Here is an 18,683-nt window from a genome sequence, read left to right as displayed (position 1 = left end):
GGTGAAGATGTCTTGTGAGGTGCCTCCATGTTACAAGTCTAGATGAATATCCAGCCTGTTGGATGCTAGCTCTTGTTGTAGCAGGGAGGGGCCTGGAATGTCATTTTCCTTAAGACCTATTCCACCCATTTACAGAAATGCTGAAGTACTTCTGATTCTTTTTTTTTTTTTCTTACTGTATTCTTCCTTCATGGTACTCCCAGACTCACCTAAGAAATATTAATTAGCCAATGTGTCTGAACAGGAACTATCCTTGATGACCTCGGTGGCAAAAAATGCATCCCCAAAGACAGCTGCCCATGTATGTTTCAAGGCAAAGTCTACTCATCTGGAGGGACTTACTCCACCCCTTGCCAAAACTGGTACTGTTGTGAACCTGACTGCACTAACAAGGAAGAGGCATTTATTACAGAATATTGATGAGTTGCACTCTGTTGTTTTCTCCTTTTCTTTTTTTTTTTTTTTTTCTATTCCTAACACTTGTCTTAACTAATAATGGCACTAATGCAAAACTCGGGGTCTGAATTCCAGCAGCTTCAGGAAAATTTAGAGACAGGCCTCAACCTCATGTAGTTATGATCCCCACTTGGAATTGCCAGCAAAGACTGAGCCCAAGATTTCAGAATGCAGAAAAATGAGACTCTTCGCTGGTTAGCTCAGAGACATTAGCCACTAAAGTGGGGCAAAGAGTCATACTGTGTTAATGAGTTACGTTTCCAACCACCTCTAGATCTATAAAAGGCTGTTTCAAGGCCTGGATCTCAAAAGTCCTGATCCTTGAGAACGATTTGATATGGAGCAAAACCTGTAGCTTGAACCCATCTCTACTCTGCAGTAGTGAAAGGTGATAAGACTTCAGGTATATTATTTTCAAAACAGTTTTATTTCTTACTCTGATATCCATTTACAGAATGAACAGTCATATGTGTTATTTATGCTCCTGTGACACAGTATAGTTTCCTTGACTTTAGTTGTAACATTTACTATAGGAAGCAAAGAAATATGCTGTGGTGCATGAGTAGAGCAGATGTTCTGCAGCTCCCCTTGGATCAAATATTCTGTGCATTTTCATCTGTACTTTTGAGAAACTGGACACAAAAGGCTCTGGGTGGTTCCTATTTAGCCACATCCTCACTTACTGCTCACAAAGTCTGAGCTAACATGGCCTGCTGTTTTCTACTTGTGTGTACAGCTCTGAGAATTATAACTGCTCATTAACTGAGGTTCTCCACAGATACTTGCTGAACAGTTGCATTAGTGGTGTAAAATGTTGTGAGATCCTGGTTGAGGAGGCTCTTTTGTTCTTTAAAAAGTAAACAGTGTAGGGCCAGGAAAACATTTCTTGCTTGACCAATGCAGTGTCCCTTTGAAGGAGCTAGTTCCAAGCCCCGTGTAGTTAACTCTTCCATTGACAAGCATTCAGCTTCTTTACTTTAAGGACATAATGTAAAGACTTTCTCCCACTGGGATTTAAAAAGTAGCTGAATAACAACCTAATAAGACAAAGAAAGATTGACTGATCTGTGCAGATTCAGATATAGATGTTATCTCCTCCTTTGCTCCTTTAAAGCTATGTTTATTCTAACTACTCCTTTTTTTGGGTTTCGGACAGTACTTGCAATGGAGGCCACTGGAACTGTCTCTCTCTGCCCTGTTCCGGAAGTTGCAATATAGATGGAGGATTCCATATAACAACATTTGATAATAAGAGATTCAATTTTCATGGCAATTGCCATTATGTCTTAGCTAAGGTATGAACAGTCTTCTATTTCACTCCTGAATCTATAGCACAGCAAGAGGCACTGAACTTTGCTGGAGCTTTATATGACTTCATTTGATCAAATGGCCCCAGTCCAGCAAAGCACTTCAACACACACTCCATCTTAAATGCCATAAATTCTCCCATTTGCAATAGGCTGCAAGTCAATTGCTTTGTGCTTAGCATCAGCATTTTGGAGCTTCCGCATAGTTTTACAACTTTTTAAATGGATTTATTTTCTTACTGGATTTATTAGTGTAGATCTAAGCATTTCTCCTGAAGCTGTATGATGTCAATAGGAAGTGGATGATCTGATTCCTTCAAAAAGATTGACTTGCATGCGAGCATCTGCAAGTACACTATCTACACAAGTTGATAGCAAGGAAATAAGAGTGTGGAGGCAAAGCAGTGAACATGATTCATTTTTGGCAATGAAAGGTAGCAGTCTGCAGTTACAGATTAAATGCCCCAGTTCTTTCAAGAATCCATTTTAGCCTTTTAGAGACACTTTTTTTTCCTTCTAGCTCACTTCCTGTAACATGCTAAAACTGTCTGCACATTTGTTTTCTCACCTCTTTTCAGAACAGTGATGACACATTTGTGGTGATTGGAGAGATTGTCCAGTGTGGGACATCAAAGACAATGACTTGCTTAAAGAACATATTAGTCACACTAGGAAGAACTGTAAGTAATGTGCTTTAGTTATCGACACAGAATATGACACTTTTATTTAGGTTCAAAGGTGGGTTTTCTCTATTACTGTGAACTCAGCTCTAATGCAGTCCTGAGATTGCAAGATTAGTACCAGCAGATGATGTGTTCATTAGTTTTGTTCTGCAAGAGTTATTGGCTTTCCAGTTCTTTTGGATTCTGGCTTTTTCATTTGCTTTAGAGGTAGTTGGTTCAAAATTATCCTTGTCAGCTTTCCCTTTTTCATGACTTTAAGCTTTTTCACTTGTTTCGTTTTGAAAACTGGAGATTTCTACAAGAAAAGGCCTCCTCCTTTTTACTGCAGAGTTTTGAGACCTGAGGTTTTCTCTACTAGTAGCAGAAGTAGCAGAATTTTCCAGATGAAGGCCTGAGGCTTCTCCCACTGCTATGATTCAAACTGACTTCAGTGGAGACGGAGTTAGGCCTGATATTTATGTATTCCTAAAGATATACAGATTTATTCTAAGGCTCGGATTCATCCTGTCCTTCTAGTACTTAACTGGTATAAACACATTAGGAGATTCAACATTTTAACCTCCCTCTATAGTCAATAAAGGAAGATGGGGATCTCCAAAGGGCCAGCAGCCAGCAGCCCACTTAAGATAGGAGGTGGCTTTTGGAGGTGCCTGTCTTCCTCCATTGACTATTGAGGGAGTTTGAGACAGGTAGCTCTAATTTGGGGGATATTACATTTCTGATCAGATAGATCCATAGATACATATAGTATCTTGACTGCAGTTCTCAAAAAGATAACCTATTAGGTATGGCAGAGCATTCAGTCAGTGCTGTTGCCCATGGAAAGTTTTTCGTTTTTCGTCATGACTTACAAATTTGCTCTACAACACTCTATGGTGTCCAGGCACTGAATTATATTGACCCTGGAGATGATCGTGTTTTAAAGAAGTTACCTTCTTAATGAAGCTTGTCAAGTAACTGTTGTCTGTCTCATGTCATACTTACTCATTATCATGAGTGTTTTTTTTTCTTTTCCCTGCAGACTATAAAAATATGTTCCTGTGGAAATATCTACATGAACAATTTTATTGTGAAACTGCCAGTAAGTAAAGGTAAGTGTTCCTTTGTCACGTCTTCCCCAGACTAGCCTACATCTATTTACAGAGGGATACCTGTGCCTTGCTCTGAAGAACCTGATCCTGACCATTATTAGGGTATTTGACTAGGTGGAAAATAGGTCTGGGAATGGCTATGTTACCTTTTGGATGTACTGGTAGATGGAAGTTCCTGTTTACTTTTTGCTTCATATCGATTTGCAGGTACAAACACACTTTCTTTTCTTCCTTGTTAGATGGCATCAGCATCTTCCGACCCTCTACATTTTTCATTGAAATCTTGAACTCAACTGGAGTACGGATTCAAGTGCAAATGAAGCCTATAATGCAGCTCTCCGTAACAGTGGATCATTCTTATCAGAATCGCACATCTGGTAGGATACATCATGCTCTTTCAGTCTGCTCTTGTACTGCTAGAGCTACTTGTCCATGACTCTAAAGGAACAAATGATTTGATTTCATTTTGACTTTGGTTTGTTAGAACCCTTGATTAAATCTGTAGTCTTCCTGGAACAAAGGATTGGCTAAACCCTTCAATTTGGTGAAGTAAATGAATTAAGTTCTGTGATGTTTAGTGTGTGCAGATCTTTTAGACTGCAGGTGCAAAAGCAGGCCTCATAAGAGACTTGTGAAACGGAGGCTATGTTCTTGGTTCTGCCACCAATCTGCTTTTTATGTTACTTAAGCTTTCTGTGCTTCTATTTCCTGTCTGGGTAAGTAGATAAGCCCATCTTGCCAACCTGTGCGAGTTTTTTGGTTTTGTTTTGTTGTTTGATTTTTATCTTTTCTTTTTGCTGTAAACTTTTTGGGAAGGGACTTCTCAGTCTGTCAGTGTTTACTGAAGCAGACTTAATCAGCCTCCAAGCTACCATTAAGTGCTACTATAATACAGAAGATAATAGTTGTACTGCAAAGACAGAATCCTGTCTGATTTCTGGGGACATCAAGGAGTCTCTGAAGGAAAATGGGCTTCTCTCAGGCAAGACCTATTAGAGTACTAAGAGTTTTCATCTAGAAGCCATTCCTTCTAGTGCTCATGTTGTGATTTTTTTTTTCTTTCCCCCCCTGCCACCCACTCAAGGTCTTTGTGGCAATTTCAATAACATCCAGACTGATGATTTTAGAACAGTCACTGGAGCTGTGGAAGATTCAGCTTCTGCCTTTGGTAACTCATGGAAAACTAGAGCCAGCTGTTTTGATGTTGAAGACAGCTTTGAAGATCCTTGTGCAAACAGTGTGGATAAAGGTAGCAGACTTTTCATCTCTGGATTATCAGTGCTAGATAATTCTCGTATGTTGGATAACCTAAAAAGCTTTAGAAATCTTATAACCATCAAAAGCCACTGCCTCTGAGGCTATTGGTAGAGAGAATACATAGGTTTTTGCAAGCTTCTAAGGTGACAGCTTTGCTTTTAAAACAAAACAAGAAATACACTGCCAGGTAAAGAGATGACTACTTATTTACTGTTGACTTGAAAACACAGGATATCAGTCAGAACAATTTATGGTTAAGGCAGAAAATACTTAGTCTGTACTTGGGCAAGACCTTCATCTGATCTAAGTTGTTAGAGGTAGACTGAAGTCAAGAGGAATAGGATATCAACAGTACTAATTTCAGTAAGCACTAGGTACCCTGTCCCGCTTCTCATTTTGACTGCAGTGAGGGTTTGGATGTATAGAGGATTCAGAGTCTACTCTCTCAGGTAATATGTGTAATAAAAGCTACCGTTCTTAGTCACACAGCTCACTGATTATTAGATGCCTGATGTTATTGCTTGATTATAATTTGTAAAGAATTAGGAAAGTTTGATGGAAAACATTGAAAATGGGGAGTTTTAGTAGCTGTTCTGTAAATCCAGACACCGTAATAATGTTAGTACCTGGAAAGATGAAACCTTTCTATTAAGAAGGTGGCTAGTCACCCATCTAACCATGCTTATCACCTTGATGTGTTAGTGTCCACTATTTCCTTCCAGCATTACCTGAACATCTTCAGGATATGACATTCTAGATCTGATTCCTGATAATATTAATTCACACGGATATGTGGTCCAAGTGACTAAGGACAACGATCTTTTTTTCCACTTCAGAAAAATTTGCCCAGCATTGGTGTGCTCTTCTGTCTGATACAAGCAGTGTATTTGCTGCGTGCCATTCTGTTGTAGACCCTTCGGTGTATGTCAAGGTAAGCCTCTATTCTAAATGGGTGTTTTAGTCTAGTCCAGAGGCTGATCTGCCATAAATGTACTGTGGTCTGTAGGAGTTAAACAACAACATCTGTTTGCAAAGAAGTTCACTGGTGCTGATGAGAAAAATAATCAAATAAGATACTGTGGACCTTTTTGGCTGCAGCCCAGGAAATACTGAGTAACTCCCTTCCATGAACAGCACTACCATAATTGAAAGTTCCTGTTGCATGATCCAGAAGCAAAAGAGGAAGAATGGAGTTTGTTGTTTCTGAAAACTGTTCAGTCTTTGAAAACCCAAACCAGTGATTCCACGTGGAATCAAACTAAGGGGTTTTATTCCCCATCATGAAAAAAATATTTTTGGTCCCCACTTTTTCTTCACATACAGGAAAGTTCAGACATGCGAGTTAGCTTAAAATTTTTGCTCTGATGAGAGACTCATTTTTCACCAAAAAAACCCCTCCTGGGAAAAAAACAAACAGGTTCTTGTGTATTTCTACTTAAATCTGTAGGGCTGGCCATATTTTTAAAGTTAATCACAAGCCAATCTGGACAGAGGCTTCAGTGGTCAGCAGGACACTTACATTAAGCTAGCTTGCTGTCTTTCCTGTGTGAAGTGGTGTGAACATTAATGTCTGCAGAGATAAGATGAACTTCTTATTTCCTCCTGCTGTTTGCTAAAGCAGGAAAGATAATCCCCTGTGTCACAACTAATTCTCAAGGAAAATTATTGTGACACCAGGCTTTCTGAAACATCTGTCTTTCCTTGGAGTCCCTCCAATTTTGTTTAAATTTCACCTTTAGGGAAAGAATATTTACTACATTTGCATCTTTTATAACCCACTTATTATTATGGAAACATATTAGTCTCTTTGTATTTAGAATGCAAGAAACTGCCCTTAAGTACTCTTGGTATATAGCTCTATAATGTTGTGGAAGCTGACTGAGCAAGAGAATTACCGCATTTGTGTGGATAGTAAAGCAGTTTCTACAGAAACTGAAGAAAAGTCATGTAGGGGATGTGTGAGATACAACTTACTGAGAGGTTATCTGAGGTTGGAAATTTTCCTTTAATTTAGTGTGTCTTTGGATACCTGAAAAATATGGCTCATGCTTCCCCCTGCTGCCAAGTTTTCCTCAAGAATTGTGTCTCCTTGAAAATTCATGTTAATTAAGGAAAAGTAATAACCAATTTCTTATGGATATGTTTGCTGCTTCTGCTGATCTTACAGGATTTTTCAAACCTGATCAGCAGAAGTGTTTTCCATGACATCACTGGTGGCAGGATAAGGCACCATCTATGCAGTATGAACATAATGCTCTCTATTCAGTGGTTGTATTTAGAAAGAATATCAAGGGATTTTTTACCTGGCTCCTCCTGTCCAGTCAGGCAATTAAAAGAACTTGAGCCTTAGATCCCCTTTACACATATTTAATTAGTTCCTTATGTGCCATTACATACAATTCCCTATTAAATCATCCCTAATAAATGCATTTGTCATTTAATATCTTATCTACACACTAGACAGGCATATAAGCTCCTGTCATCACTGTGCAATATTTTCACCTCTATACATTTGAATGCTGTATTTGGACATGTCCTAGATTGTACATCCTCATGGGAGTCAGGTGTAGACATTTGTTAGTGCTTTAATGGACTATCGGTGTCTTTTATTGCTTTATTATTCATCTGTTTGAGTGTTATTATCATTGAAGTTATATGGCTGTAATTGATTTCCTGTATCTCAGATTTGCATAGTATTTCATTAGTATATATTTTGGCTTAGAGATGTTACAAATTAAGTCTCATTGGTGGTAATACTTTTCTGGAAAAGTATTGCTTGCTTGCTTTCTGAATTGCTAAATTTCTCCTTGCTTCTGCTGTGAGCTGGACATAATAATACCTGTGTCCTTGTCTGTCACCTAGAAATGTATGTACGACACCTGTAATGCTGAGAAGAGTGAAGTGGCACTGTGTAGTGTGCTCTCTGCTTACTCCAGAGACTGTGTTGCAGCAGGCGTGTTCCTGAAGGGCTGGAGGCAGGGGATCTGCGGTATGCATCTTATATTACCTTGGGTAGGGACGTGGGGGAACATCTTCAGGAGAGCGTTTTCTTGTGGTAGTCTACGTTTTGTGCTTAGGCATATATTCTGGGGGGGGGGGGGGGGGAATCATTTGCCTGCCAAAATCAGTTCACGTCCACTTCATGAAGGGGCTCTTACGATGCGTATTCCTTGTGTAAAACATTTGGTGAATTCAGGAGTTGGAATGGCAGGGGAAGAGTATAAAGTGTATTAATGAAATCAAAACAAGGAATGGCAATTAGATTAGCTTTGAATATGTGGCCCTCCCCATGTATTTTAATTCTGAGACCTTTTTTACAGTTCAGCCCCGTCCTGCTGTCACAGGCATTGCCCATGCACATGGTATCATTCTCATTGATCTTATTTTTTCCATGTTACATTAAAGTTCTAATGATTTTTAATAAACATATATTGCTGGTAGCTGAGAATGTGAAAGTGTTTAAAGGCATACATTAATTCAGCTCAGGACTAGATAACAAATGAACAACGGTTTCTTGAAACATAAGTTTATATTTGGACATATACATTTTCACAAAATCCCAGGTTAGGAGTCCAAATATGCATGTGTTTTTTTGTGTGGCACTACCAGAATTTATTATGTGATGGTATCAGAACTGCAAATAAAACTCAGGAGCTCTCGCTTCAGAATTTTATTTTCTCATTTCTATTTTTCCATTGATCAGCCAGTTCAAGTGAGACTTGCCTATTTCAGCATGAAAATAGATGTGTGCGTTTCTTGAATCATAACACATCTGAATATGAAACATAACAGGAATGATTTTTATGCAGTTTAGATGCTGCTATGATCTATTTAATTACTTGACGTAGAGGCTAGCTGGAATATTTAGTAGAAAGAAGCAATGCCACTGGTGTGGTGCTTTGTAGAAGGAATTTAAGATTACGGTAAGAGCAATTTAACAAACTTGTGAAATAATTCAAAAGGAACACAATATGGTCTACAGAAAATTATCCTAGAATCATGCAGATTTCTGTACTAGATACTAAAAACTGTTGACCTATGAAACAGTAGGTAATACTAGCTCAAGCAGCGTAGTAACCTTGGGGGAAAAATGCTGGTGGCTTGATCTGCACAATCATTTTCGGCTTTATTTAAAAAAAAAAAAATTCCTGAACATGCTTGCGATAAGATGGAGGTTTATGTTCTCATGAGTGGAGGAGTAAACGGGCTAGGAAAGTCACTTCCAGTGGTCTGTCCTGTTGCTGGGGTTGGAAAGGCTTGTTTGGCTCCTGCGCCTGTGTCCAGCTGTATCAGGCTGCAGGCAGTGTCCTAGGCAGGTGATACCGTAAGGCGATGTCTACATTACTGTCAGTTGAGTGAATAAAATAAGTCAACTCATGCTAGCTAACAGATGGCAGTGTGTATATGTGACATAACCTTTAGTGGAAACAGCAACCATTTCTCATATCGATTAGCATGTAATGCTGTTTGATAGCATTTTACCCACAATAGAACTTCTTTCAAAATTGGAGTCAATCCTCTCAAACTCTGCTGCTGCTTTATCAACTAAGTTTATGTAATATTCTAAATCCTTTGTTGTCATTTCAACAATGTTCACAGCAATGTTCAGCAGGAGTAGATTCCATCTCAAGAAACCACTTCATTTACTCATCCATAAGAAGCAACTCCTCATCCATTAAAGTTTTATCATGAGATTGCGGCAATTCAGTCACATCTTCAGGCTCCACTTCTAATTCTAGTTCTCTTGCTATTTCCACCACATCTGCAGTTACTTGCTCCACTGAAGTCTCGAACTCCTTAAAGTCATCCATTAGGCTTGGAATCAACTTCTTCCAAACTCCATTTAATGTTGATATTTTGACCTCCTCCCATGAATCACGAATGTTCTTAATGACACCTAGAATGGGGAATCCTTTCCAGAAGGCTTTCAATTTACTTTGCCCAGATCCATCAGAGGAATCACTGTCTATGGCAGCTATAGCCTTATGAAATGTATTTCTTAAATAATGAGACTTGAAAGTCGAAATTACTCCTTGATCCATGGGCTGCAGAATGGATGTTGTGTTAGCAGGCATGAAAATGACATTAATTGTACATCTCCATCAGAACTCCTGGGTGACCAGGTGCATTGTCAATGAGCAGTTAATATTTTGAAAGGCATCTTTTTCTCTGAGCAGTTTTTTTCTGAAGCTTTGAAGCTAGGCATTGACTTCTCCTCTTCTAGCTATGAAAGTCCTTGACATCTTCTTCCAATATAAGGCTGTTTCGTCTACATTGCAAATCTGTTGTTTAATGTAGCTACCTTCATCAATTACCTTAGCTAGATCTTCTGGATAACTTGCTGCAGCTTCTACATCAGCACTTGCTGCTTCACCTTGCACTTTTATGTTATGGAGACGTAAACCTCCATAACCTCATGAACCAACCTCTGCTAGCTTCAGACTTTTCCCCTGCAGCTTCCTCACCTCTCTCAGCCTTCACGGAATTGAAGAGAGTTAGGGTCTTGCTCTGGATTAGGCTTTGGCTGAAGGAAATGTTGTGGCTGGTTTTATCTTCTATCCAGACCACTGAAACTTTCTCCATATCAGCAATAAGGCTGTTTCACTTTCTTATCATTCGTGTATTCACTGGAGTAGCACTTTTAATTTCCTTCAAGAACTTTTCCTTTGCATTCACAACTTGGCTAACTGTTTGGCGCAAGAGGCCTAGCTTTCGGCCTGTCTCGGCTTTCAACATGTGTTAGTCACTAAGCTTAATGACTTCTAGCTTTTGGTTTAAAGTGAGAGATGTGCACCTCTTCCTTTCACTTGAAAACTTAGAGGCCATTGTAGGGTTATTAATTGGCCTAATTTCAATATTGTTGTGTCTCAGGGAATAGGGAGGCCCTAGGAGAGGGAGAGAGATGGGGAAACGGTTGGTCAGTGGAGCAGTCAGAACACACACATTTATCAATTAAGTTCACCGTCTTATATGGGCATGGTTCATGGCGCCCCAAAACAATTACAATAGTAACATCAAAGATCACTGATCACAGATCACCATAACAGATATAATAATGAAAAAGTTTGAAATATTGCAAGAATTACCAAAATGTGACACAGAGACATGAAGTGAGCACAAGCCACTGGAAAAATGATGCCAATAGGCTTGCTTGATGCAGGGTTGCCACAAACCTTCGATTTATAAAGACCACAATATCTGCGAGGTGCAATAAAACAAGGTATGCCTGTAGTTACCTCATCTTCATAGTACCCCTATAAAGCGGGAAACTGTGGGCTGCCCTTTTTCTACACAGGATATCTTGTCTGTTCCAACCAAGACCAGGAAATCACTCACCAGTTGTTTTTTGTTGTAGTTGTTGCGTTTTTTAATGTGTACACAAGCCTAGCATACTAATCTAAGAAAGTGCACCACAGCCATGGACTGCAAAAACATGCATAACTTTATTTAAACATGGACTGTAATTGCTGATCTGGTGATATCATTGCTGCATAGCTAGCCAACCCAGTTCCCCATAAACAACCCTTCTAGTAGATCTGTGTGTATCTGAACAACAAAGCTGTGGGGCTAAATCTTTGGGGGTGTGAGTTAGAAAGGGGCCTAAGAAGACTAGGCCCCAGTTCTTACTGAATTTCAGTGGAATCCGGATGCCAGGCTTTCTTGAAAATCACAGCTTTTATGTAGGTGATATTTCCTGATGCAATTTGATGCTTACCCTAAGGAGTCCTTCCTACTGCAGATTTTGTGGCAGAGTTTTGAAGGCAATGTTTCTTGATAGCCCATGAAAGTTGGTCCGCTTTTCACCTCCTTACAGGGACAGCTGAGTCCTTTAGGCTTTTGTATTTAACTGTTTGGTCTGCCCAGAAGGCTTAGAAAGTTTCTTCCTCATTTCATCAGAGCATGCTACGAGTTTTCCTCGAGACATTTCCACGATCTGTGAGAATTTGGACACAGTTTCCTTGGTAATATCAGCTGATCAGCAGAGTTCTCTGGCACTACTCATGTAACTTTGAAATTTACCCCTACAAAGTGTGTTCATTCCTCAAATAACTCCCAGATGGAGAAAGCATTACTAAAGGAGAGTGATTTCCTTTTTAACTACAAGGACAAGTCAGAAGTTACTGCTTTTAGTTCCTGACATAAGATAGAACTGTAAATTTTAGAAACAACAAAATCATAGTGATTCCTCTGATCAGTTAAGATTTGTCCCTGCTGAGTATTTCAGCATTCAATCTCACCTAGTTTTTGACAGCTCTGTGAGCAGACTTCCCCCAGACCACTGGGAGACAAGCTCTTCTAGTTTGAAATAAAGCATGTTTATGGCTACCACTGGGCAGAAAGCTGCACAAAGAGCATGAATGATGGTTGCCAGAGAAGGCCATACATCCATTTTATTTCTCTTGCCAAGATCCCTCTGAGGAGTGTCCTGAGACTATGGTTTATAACTATAGCGTGAAGTTCTGTAACCAGTCTTGCCGCTCCCTGGATGAACCTGATCCGCTGTGCAAAGTTCAGGTCACACCAATGGAGGGCTGTGGTTGCCCCGAAGGGACCTACCTCAACGATGAGGAGGAATGCGTAACTCCAGAAGACTGTCCCTGCTACTACAAAGGCAAGATCGTTCAGCCCGGGAACTCCTTCCAAGAAGACAAGCTGATGTGGTAAGCGGGTCTGCCGATGGAAAGACTGCGTACCTGGGAGAGCTCAGCGCTCAAATGGGGTTGTCCCTGCTATAATCTCTGAAAGGCGGTGACTTAGACTAAGGAATAATGACATATTTCTGCTTAATACTACCAAAGCAAATTTTAGCCTGGCAGGAAGGGCAGCCACAGCGAAGTGTAGGATCCCATATTCCTGCTAGCAGCAAACAAGAACCTGAAAACATGTAGAGTAGAGTAATTTGGGGGATCTATCTGTACTGCAAAGTTCTGAAAATATGAAGTATGAATGTGTAGTATGAAAACATCCATATACAGTGGGAACCGGTCTTCTAGAAGACATAGGGAGTTTGGGGGAAGTTCTTGGTTTTGAGATGAAAAAAAAAAAAGTGAAAAACAACCCACTCTCTATATGAAAACTAAAAATGGCCCAGGAAGAAAAGCAAAATCTCAGTTTTGAAGCATCAAAAAAAGAGAAATTTGGGGAAAAATACTAAAAATAAAGTAAATTTCTTGCATTTCCAGTAAAAAATAATTACCATTCTCAGCCAGCTCGGGGTAACAATGTGAACAAATAACAGGGAAAGACTGAATTATTCAAACAATTTCTTTTGTGTCTTCAGAGGCCTACATGTTCTGTCTCTCTCAGTATATATATAGATACGTTATATATTTTTTTCTGAGGTTTTTAGACTATTTTGTAAACATAGATACATTTAATAATTAAAGAGGTCTCATTTAAGAAAGTATTGGTCACATCTCATAGAGTGGGAAATAGATGCTTATGAAAGACTTGATTAAGGGAAAATATACAGCAAATGAGTACCAGATGAAGGAAGAGGATTTAAGAGCTGGGTGTCTTAATCTTCCTTCTGGGGATGGTAACTCATGTCTGTGAACCTGATAGCTGTACAAAATATTCATTTTAGCAGGATTTTGTTATTTGCGTGACTAGCAAAGCTTTGCAGTGACTTTTTCTCTAGAGTAAATGTGCGAAGAGCTCATGTGTTTCATTTTATGGAATCTCTTTAGTAAATGCATTCAAGGAAGATTAGACTGCATTGGAGAAACGGTCCTAGTAAAAGGTGAGATTTTGTTAAATAATGACATTATAGTGTCAGTATTTGTAATGTTTTCAATGTATCTCTCACTTTCTGCAACTTTTATTATTAGGTGCATTTTTGCCTTCTCCCTGACATCTGTCAGTTATTGATAACAGTTGTCTTTGTAAAAATGTCACCAGAGTTGCTGAATTCTTAAAAAATGAAGGTATTTCACAAAGCTTAGTGGTTGTCTGCCCCCTTCTCCACTGCTGCTGTTGGAAAGAAGCAAAAGCTGATAGAAACTGGAAATAGGAGACACATGCTACCCTCTTTCTTTGAAAACTGCTCTGCCCTATCGCAAAATGTCTTATGGTGTCGTCATCACTTTCAATAAATGACCTTCCTATAATGTTTTCTTTCTTATATAGATTGCCCTGCTCCTATGTATTACTTCAACTGCAGTTCTGCGGGTCCTGGTGCGGTCGGATCAGAGTGTCAGAAAAGTTGTAAGACGCAGGACATGCACTGTGTAAGGACCTCACCTCCTAGCAGGAGCATGGGACAACATGATTGTGCATGTATGATTGTCCTTAACAAATGCCAACGGTAACATGTTACACTGTTTACAGACCAACCATTTTCCTGATAATGCAGCAGTTACAGTTATGCACCTATAGTTTGATTGTCAGTGCTTTACAGTCATGGAATTTAAAAATAATTTAAAAGTTTGGCATCCAGAGCTAGCATCTCTGCTGATTCTCTGTACTTTCTGTGCATTAACACGTCACTTTGTATTTTATCTTCATAAACACAGTATGTTACAGAGTGTGTCTCTGGCTGCATGTGTCCTGATGGGCTGGTATTGGATGGCAGTGGGGGCTGTATTTCAAAAGACCAATGCCCATGTGTCCACGGAGGACAATTTTATAAGCCAGGGGAAACCATCAAAGTTGACTGCAACACATGGTATGTTATCCCAGAGAGTCTTGTTTTATAATTTGCAGCTTCAGAAGGAAAACAGCTAATAATAATAAAGCAAAATAAATAAAATAGCTAATAGAAAATAAATAAAATAGCTAATAATAATAAAGCAAAATAAAAGTAGTGCATTGTGAGAGTGTGGGGCAGGATACATTTTGAAACCTTCCTGTTCATCATGAGAGCAGGCAGGCTTTCAGTGAAAATAGAAGAGAAACATTTCCTCTCTGCATCATATTGCACCAACCTGCATTTGAGGGGGAACGGGTACCAAGCTTTTCTGTGAGATGATTTCCATTCTACTCTGTAGACTGCTTGCACAGCAGTTCGAGAAATACCAGCCCCATCCAGGTTGGTCTGTGGCTGACCACTGTACAAGCATGCAAGGCTAAGAGGGGATTTGGGTCTGTGTCTCTTGGGCACAGCTGAACCTCAGAAAGGTGAATTTAGAGGAGGGAGGAATTGCAGGGATCTCTCAGCTACTTGCAGTGCTTGTGGGTTTATAGTTCTCAGATAAGATAGCTCCCGTTGCTGGTATAGTGCTACTATAGTCTTTACTGCTTATTACTGATTATGGTGGGTGAACTTTTTTTGTACAATTAGACATTATTTAGTGAGGATGAGATTGTGTAGTCCTGCCAAGAGGAGGCACAGAAAAAAGAAAGGGCCATAAACACTTCGGCCTGATCACTACTGGTATGAGCATTCAGGTTTAGCGCGTGAGGCCAAACCCTGATAAGCAGTTGCTGATATTACAGAGGACATTCAGTGGTTTTATTGCAGTGAGGGCTTTGTTTTCTTAGGAGAACAGGATACACATGGAGACAAAATTGCAGTGTCCCTGAGCCAAGGAAATAACTACTAAAATGTTCTGTGCATGGTCCCCCTGAGTGGAGGTGAGGTTTGCCAGGGAATGCAGGAAGATAATGTTGGTTCACACAACTACAGTAAGGAATGGATTTGACCTTCTGGTGCATCACAAATTGATACTCAAATATGGTTCAAATATTTCATTCTTCACCATGAACTTACTTCCTAAATCCTCACTGCCTGCTGTCAGGCTTTAATGGTTAAAATGATATTTAAAGGAAAAATAGAATAAAAATGTACAAACTTCAAAGATCTGTCTTGGTAAAGAACATGAATTTTCTGATTAGTAAGCCATCTTGTGGCATAGTCTAAGAACAGCTGTGAGGGTAAGCCTGGAAGAATGAAAGGTGTTTGCTTTCTTTGAAGTAAAACCATGCTTGACACAAAGATTGTGAACCTGTGTATTTCATCTCCCAGCACCTGTGACAAAAGGCAGTGGAAATGTACAGACAATCCCTGCAAAGGAACCTGCACTGTCTATGGAAATGGACATTACATGAGCTTTGATGGAGAGAACTTTGATTTCCTGGGAGACTGTGATTATATTTTAGCTCAGGTATCAACGTTTTCACTTGCCTATCCATGTGCTTTTCACAGCTTATACTTCAGGATTCAGTTTGAATAATTAGAAGGCTATCCCAGGCGAGATAGTAAACCCTGATGAGCAGAGCCTGCCCCTTGCCTCTTGTACCTAGAGCAGATACAGTAAGATTTTCCATACCAAAGCAAAGCAATTACCCCTCAGAAATGACACAAGAGGGCACTGTGTGATCCTGAATGGTTTACTGCTGAAATGGACAGCCCTTTTCCTGGTGTCATTCCAGCATTTGCAGTGGGAAGGGATTGCTGTGGTGCAGAAAAGCTAAATGGTTCTATAGACCATCCTAGTATGACAATACTTTTTTGTGAGAGAAGCATGTAAACATTAATGTGTGAGCCTCAACTCATGTACAATAATTGCTTGTAATGAGACGGAATTCAATGAGATGTTTTGTCATCTCCACATTAGTTTTTTGTGCTAATATTAAGAAAAGAACATTTGTATATTTTTGGCTGTGCATGACTAGTGCTACAAAAAGTTCATTTTTCAACTAAGATTTCCACCTCAAAATTTCTGGTCAAGTATAAACAGTTCAGCTATGACCAAATTCTTCTAAAATGACCAGAGTTTTGATGAACAAAGCTGTGACAAAATAGCTGAAGTCAGATAGAAGTATCATTTGTTTAGAGCTCCTGAAAATGTTTAGGACTGGACTAACCTAATACAATATTACCTATTTTTCTAAGGATTTTTGTCCCAACAACATGGATGCTGGCACCTTCCGAATTGTAATTCAGAATAATGCCTGTGGGAAGTCACTCTCCATCTGTTCTCTGAAGATCACTCTGATTTTTGAGGTCTGTCTAGAATGAGTTATAGCTGAGGAGGTGTGAGTTTTAATTATGTAAGCAGTTAGTGTATTATGCCCTTATATTCCAATTCAGCTCTGCTAAAGAATGCCAAACAGCAAGAAAACAGAGGTCTAGGTATTCAGTGTCTTGATATTCAGAATTTGCCAAGGCTGGGCACTTCTGCAAGGGAGAGGACACATGCAGAGACAAAAGCACTCTGTGTGTGGGTGTGCATATGCATCCATGACATCAGTGTTGATGGGGTGGTGATAAAGAAAGTTTCTAGAGGAGCATGTTTCTGTGCCATGGGTTGAGCATAGGGTGGACCTAACTGCAGAGGGAAGAGTTTCTTCCTTCCAGCTCAGGCTTAGCATTTCCCCAAAGCGTACGTAAAACAGCAAAATGATTTCTCCCAGGAGGTGGGGGGAGACTGTGAAACAGATAGGCATGACAACCGGCATTCGAGCACACCCAACTGCCCGTGCTCTTGGGAGTCACTGTGCCCAGCAATATGGATTTCTGCTAGAATGAGAACAATTTCTGTGGCCATGAGGTAAAACTTGTGATGCGTGGGCAGAAGTTTCCCAGAGAATTCACTGGGTCTTGTCTGTGTCTTGGAGACCAATTCTCACAACTCTGAGGATAGAAATAAGCCAAGATATAGTGCAAGTATTACAGAAAAATGACATGAATGAGAAGAGACAGAACATCAACCCTGTTTTGCTGAGTTCTCTGTTTGATATCCTTCCATGCAATTTATTTGCTCCTTGTAGAGCAGCGAAATCAGGCTCTTGGAAGGAAGAATCCAGGAGATAGCTACTGATCCAGCAGCTGAGAAGAATTACAAGGTGGATCTCAGAGGAGGTTATATTGTGATTGAAACAACTCAAGGGATGAACTTCATGTGGGACCAGAAGACTACAGTTGTTGTCCATGTGGCACCCTCTTTCCAGGTGGGTACAGGGCTGACTGAGAGCTACAATGTCAAACTCAGTTATACATGTAGAACTGGAGACCCAGCCTGAAAAGCAGGGCTTGGAAAAGTGTTCAATCCAGTGGACCAAAAAAAGCAAGTGGACCACATTTTGTGTTTTATTTCACCATCCAATCAGTACAAAGTGCTCCAGAATATTTGGAGCTAGAAGTAAAGCCAGACACTTTGTGGTATTAGAGGGCTAAGAGTGATCTTGTCACTTAGACTCCAGCTTTTTCTAAGACATATTTTGATGACTGTTTAGAAACTTGCAACTTTTTTTTCCCCACTTACTGTACCTATGCAAATTACCCAGGGAAAAGTCTGTGGCCTCTGTGGGGACTTTGATGGCCGCTCAAGGAATGATTTTACGACCAGAGGGCAATCAGTGGAGATGAGCATCCAGGAGTTTGGAAATAGCTGGAAAATAACCAGCACCTGCTCAAATATAAACATGACTGACCTATGTGCCGATCAGCCTTTCAAGTCTGTTCTGGGACAGAAGCACTGCAGCATCATTAAGAGTAACATCTTTGAAGCCTGTCACAGTAAGGTAATCTTGTTCTTTTCTTATCTGCGGTACACAGATAAGAACTAGGCTTTTTTTGCAGTTATGGTGCACATTTGTGCACAGGTCGTTACTATTAAAGGCTGTTACACAGCATCCTAGAGTACAACGGCTACATCTCTCAAAACCTCACTTTATTGTTATGCCAGCTAAATCCTGTTGCACTGTATTAATGAACCAGAGTGGTGCCTGTTTGGAGTAATCAAAGACAAAAAGGAAAATGTTTGGCCACTAGATGCAAAAAGCTAGGTATCAGTTTGTGAAATTTATAAATAACTCCACATAAGGCTATTTTTATGTGGATCCTTAGGAAAGTCAATTCAAATTACCTGAAGGAATTAATTATTTGGTATATTTTGGAAACGAATTAATCTAAACGGAAGAAAGGCTACTAATTCTTAATGAGA

General features: G+C 39.8%; 1 protein-coding gene across 4 annotated transcripts in view; it reads left to right on the top strand.

The window, feature by feature from the left end:
• LOC112993637 (mucin-5B) overlaps positions 1–18,683 on the top strand; it is a 48,255-nt gene that overhangs the window by 11,451 nt on the left and 18,121 nt on the right. For all 4 annotated transcript variants that reach the window (XR_010389538.1, XM_064513157.1, XM_026117433.2 and 1 more), the window contains 16 exons: positions 245–362; positions 1,613–1,751; positions 2,342–2,443; positions 3,468–3,537; positions 3,777–3,914; positions 4,622–4,786; positions 5,631–5,725; positions 7,657–7,783; positions 12,203–12,455; positions 13,485–13,537; positions 13,924–14,024; positions 14,310–14,461; positions 15,761–15,899; positions 16,631–16,741; positions 17,509–17,688; positions 18,025–18,261. Coding sequence is in view for 3 of the 4 variants with exons in the window: in XM_064513157.1 (XP_064369227.1) it covers positions 245–362; positions 1,613–1,751; positions 2,342–2,443; positions 3,468–3,537; positions 3,777–3,914; positions 4,622–4,786; positions 5,631–5,725; positions 7,657–7,783; positions 12,203–12,455; positions 13,485–13,537; positions 13,924–14,024; positions 14,310–14,461; positions 15,761–15,899; positions 16,631–16,741; positions 17,509–17,688; positions 18,025–18,261 (2,180 nt within the window). In the remaining variant the exon portion in view is untranslated. The remainder of the gene's footprint in view (positions 1–244; positions 363–1,612; positions 1,752–2,341; positions 2,444–3,467; positions 3,538–3,776; positions 3,915–4,621; positions 4,787–5,630; positions 5,726–7,656; positions 7,784–12,202; positions 12,456–13,484; positions 13,538–13,923; positions 14,025–14,309; positions 14,462–15,760; positions 15,900–16,630; positions 16,742–17,508; positions 17,689–18,024; positions 18,262–18,683) is intronic.

This window comes from Dromaius novaehollandiae, chromosome 5, assembly GCF_036370855.1.
Source record: "Dromaius novaehollandiae isolate bDroNov1 chromosome 5, bDroNov1.hap1, whole genome shotgun sequence".
NCBI lineage: Eukaryota > Metazoa > Chordata > Aves > Casuariiformes > Dromaiidae > Dromaius > Dromaius novaehollandiae.
Note: the sequence above shows the minus strand (reverse complement) of the source record. Positions and strands in the feature narration are given on the sequence as shown.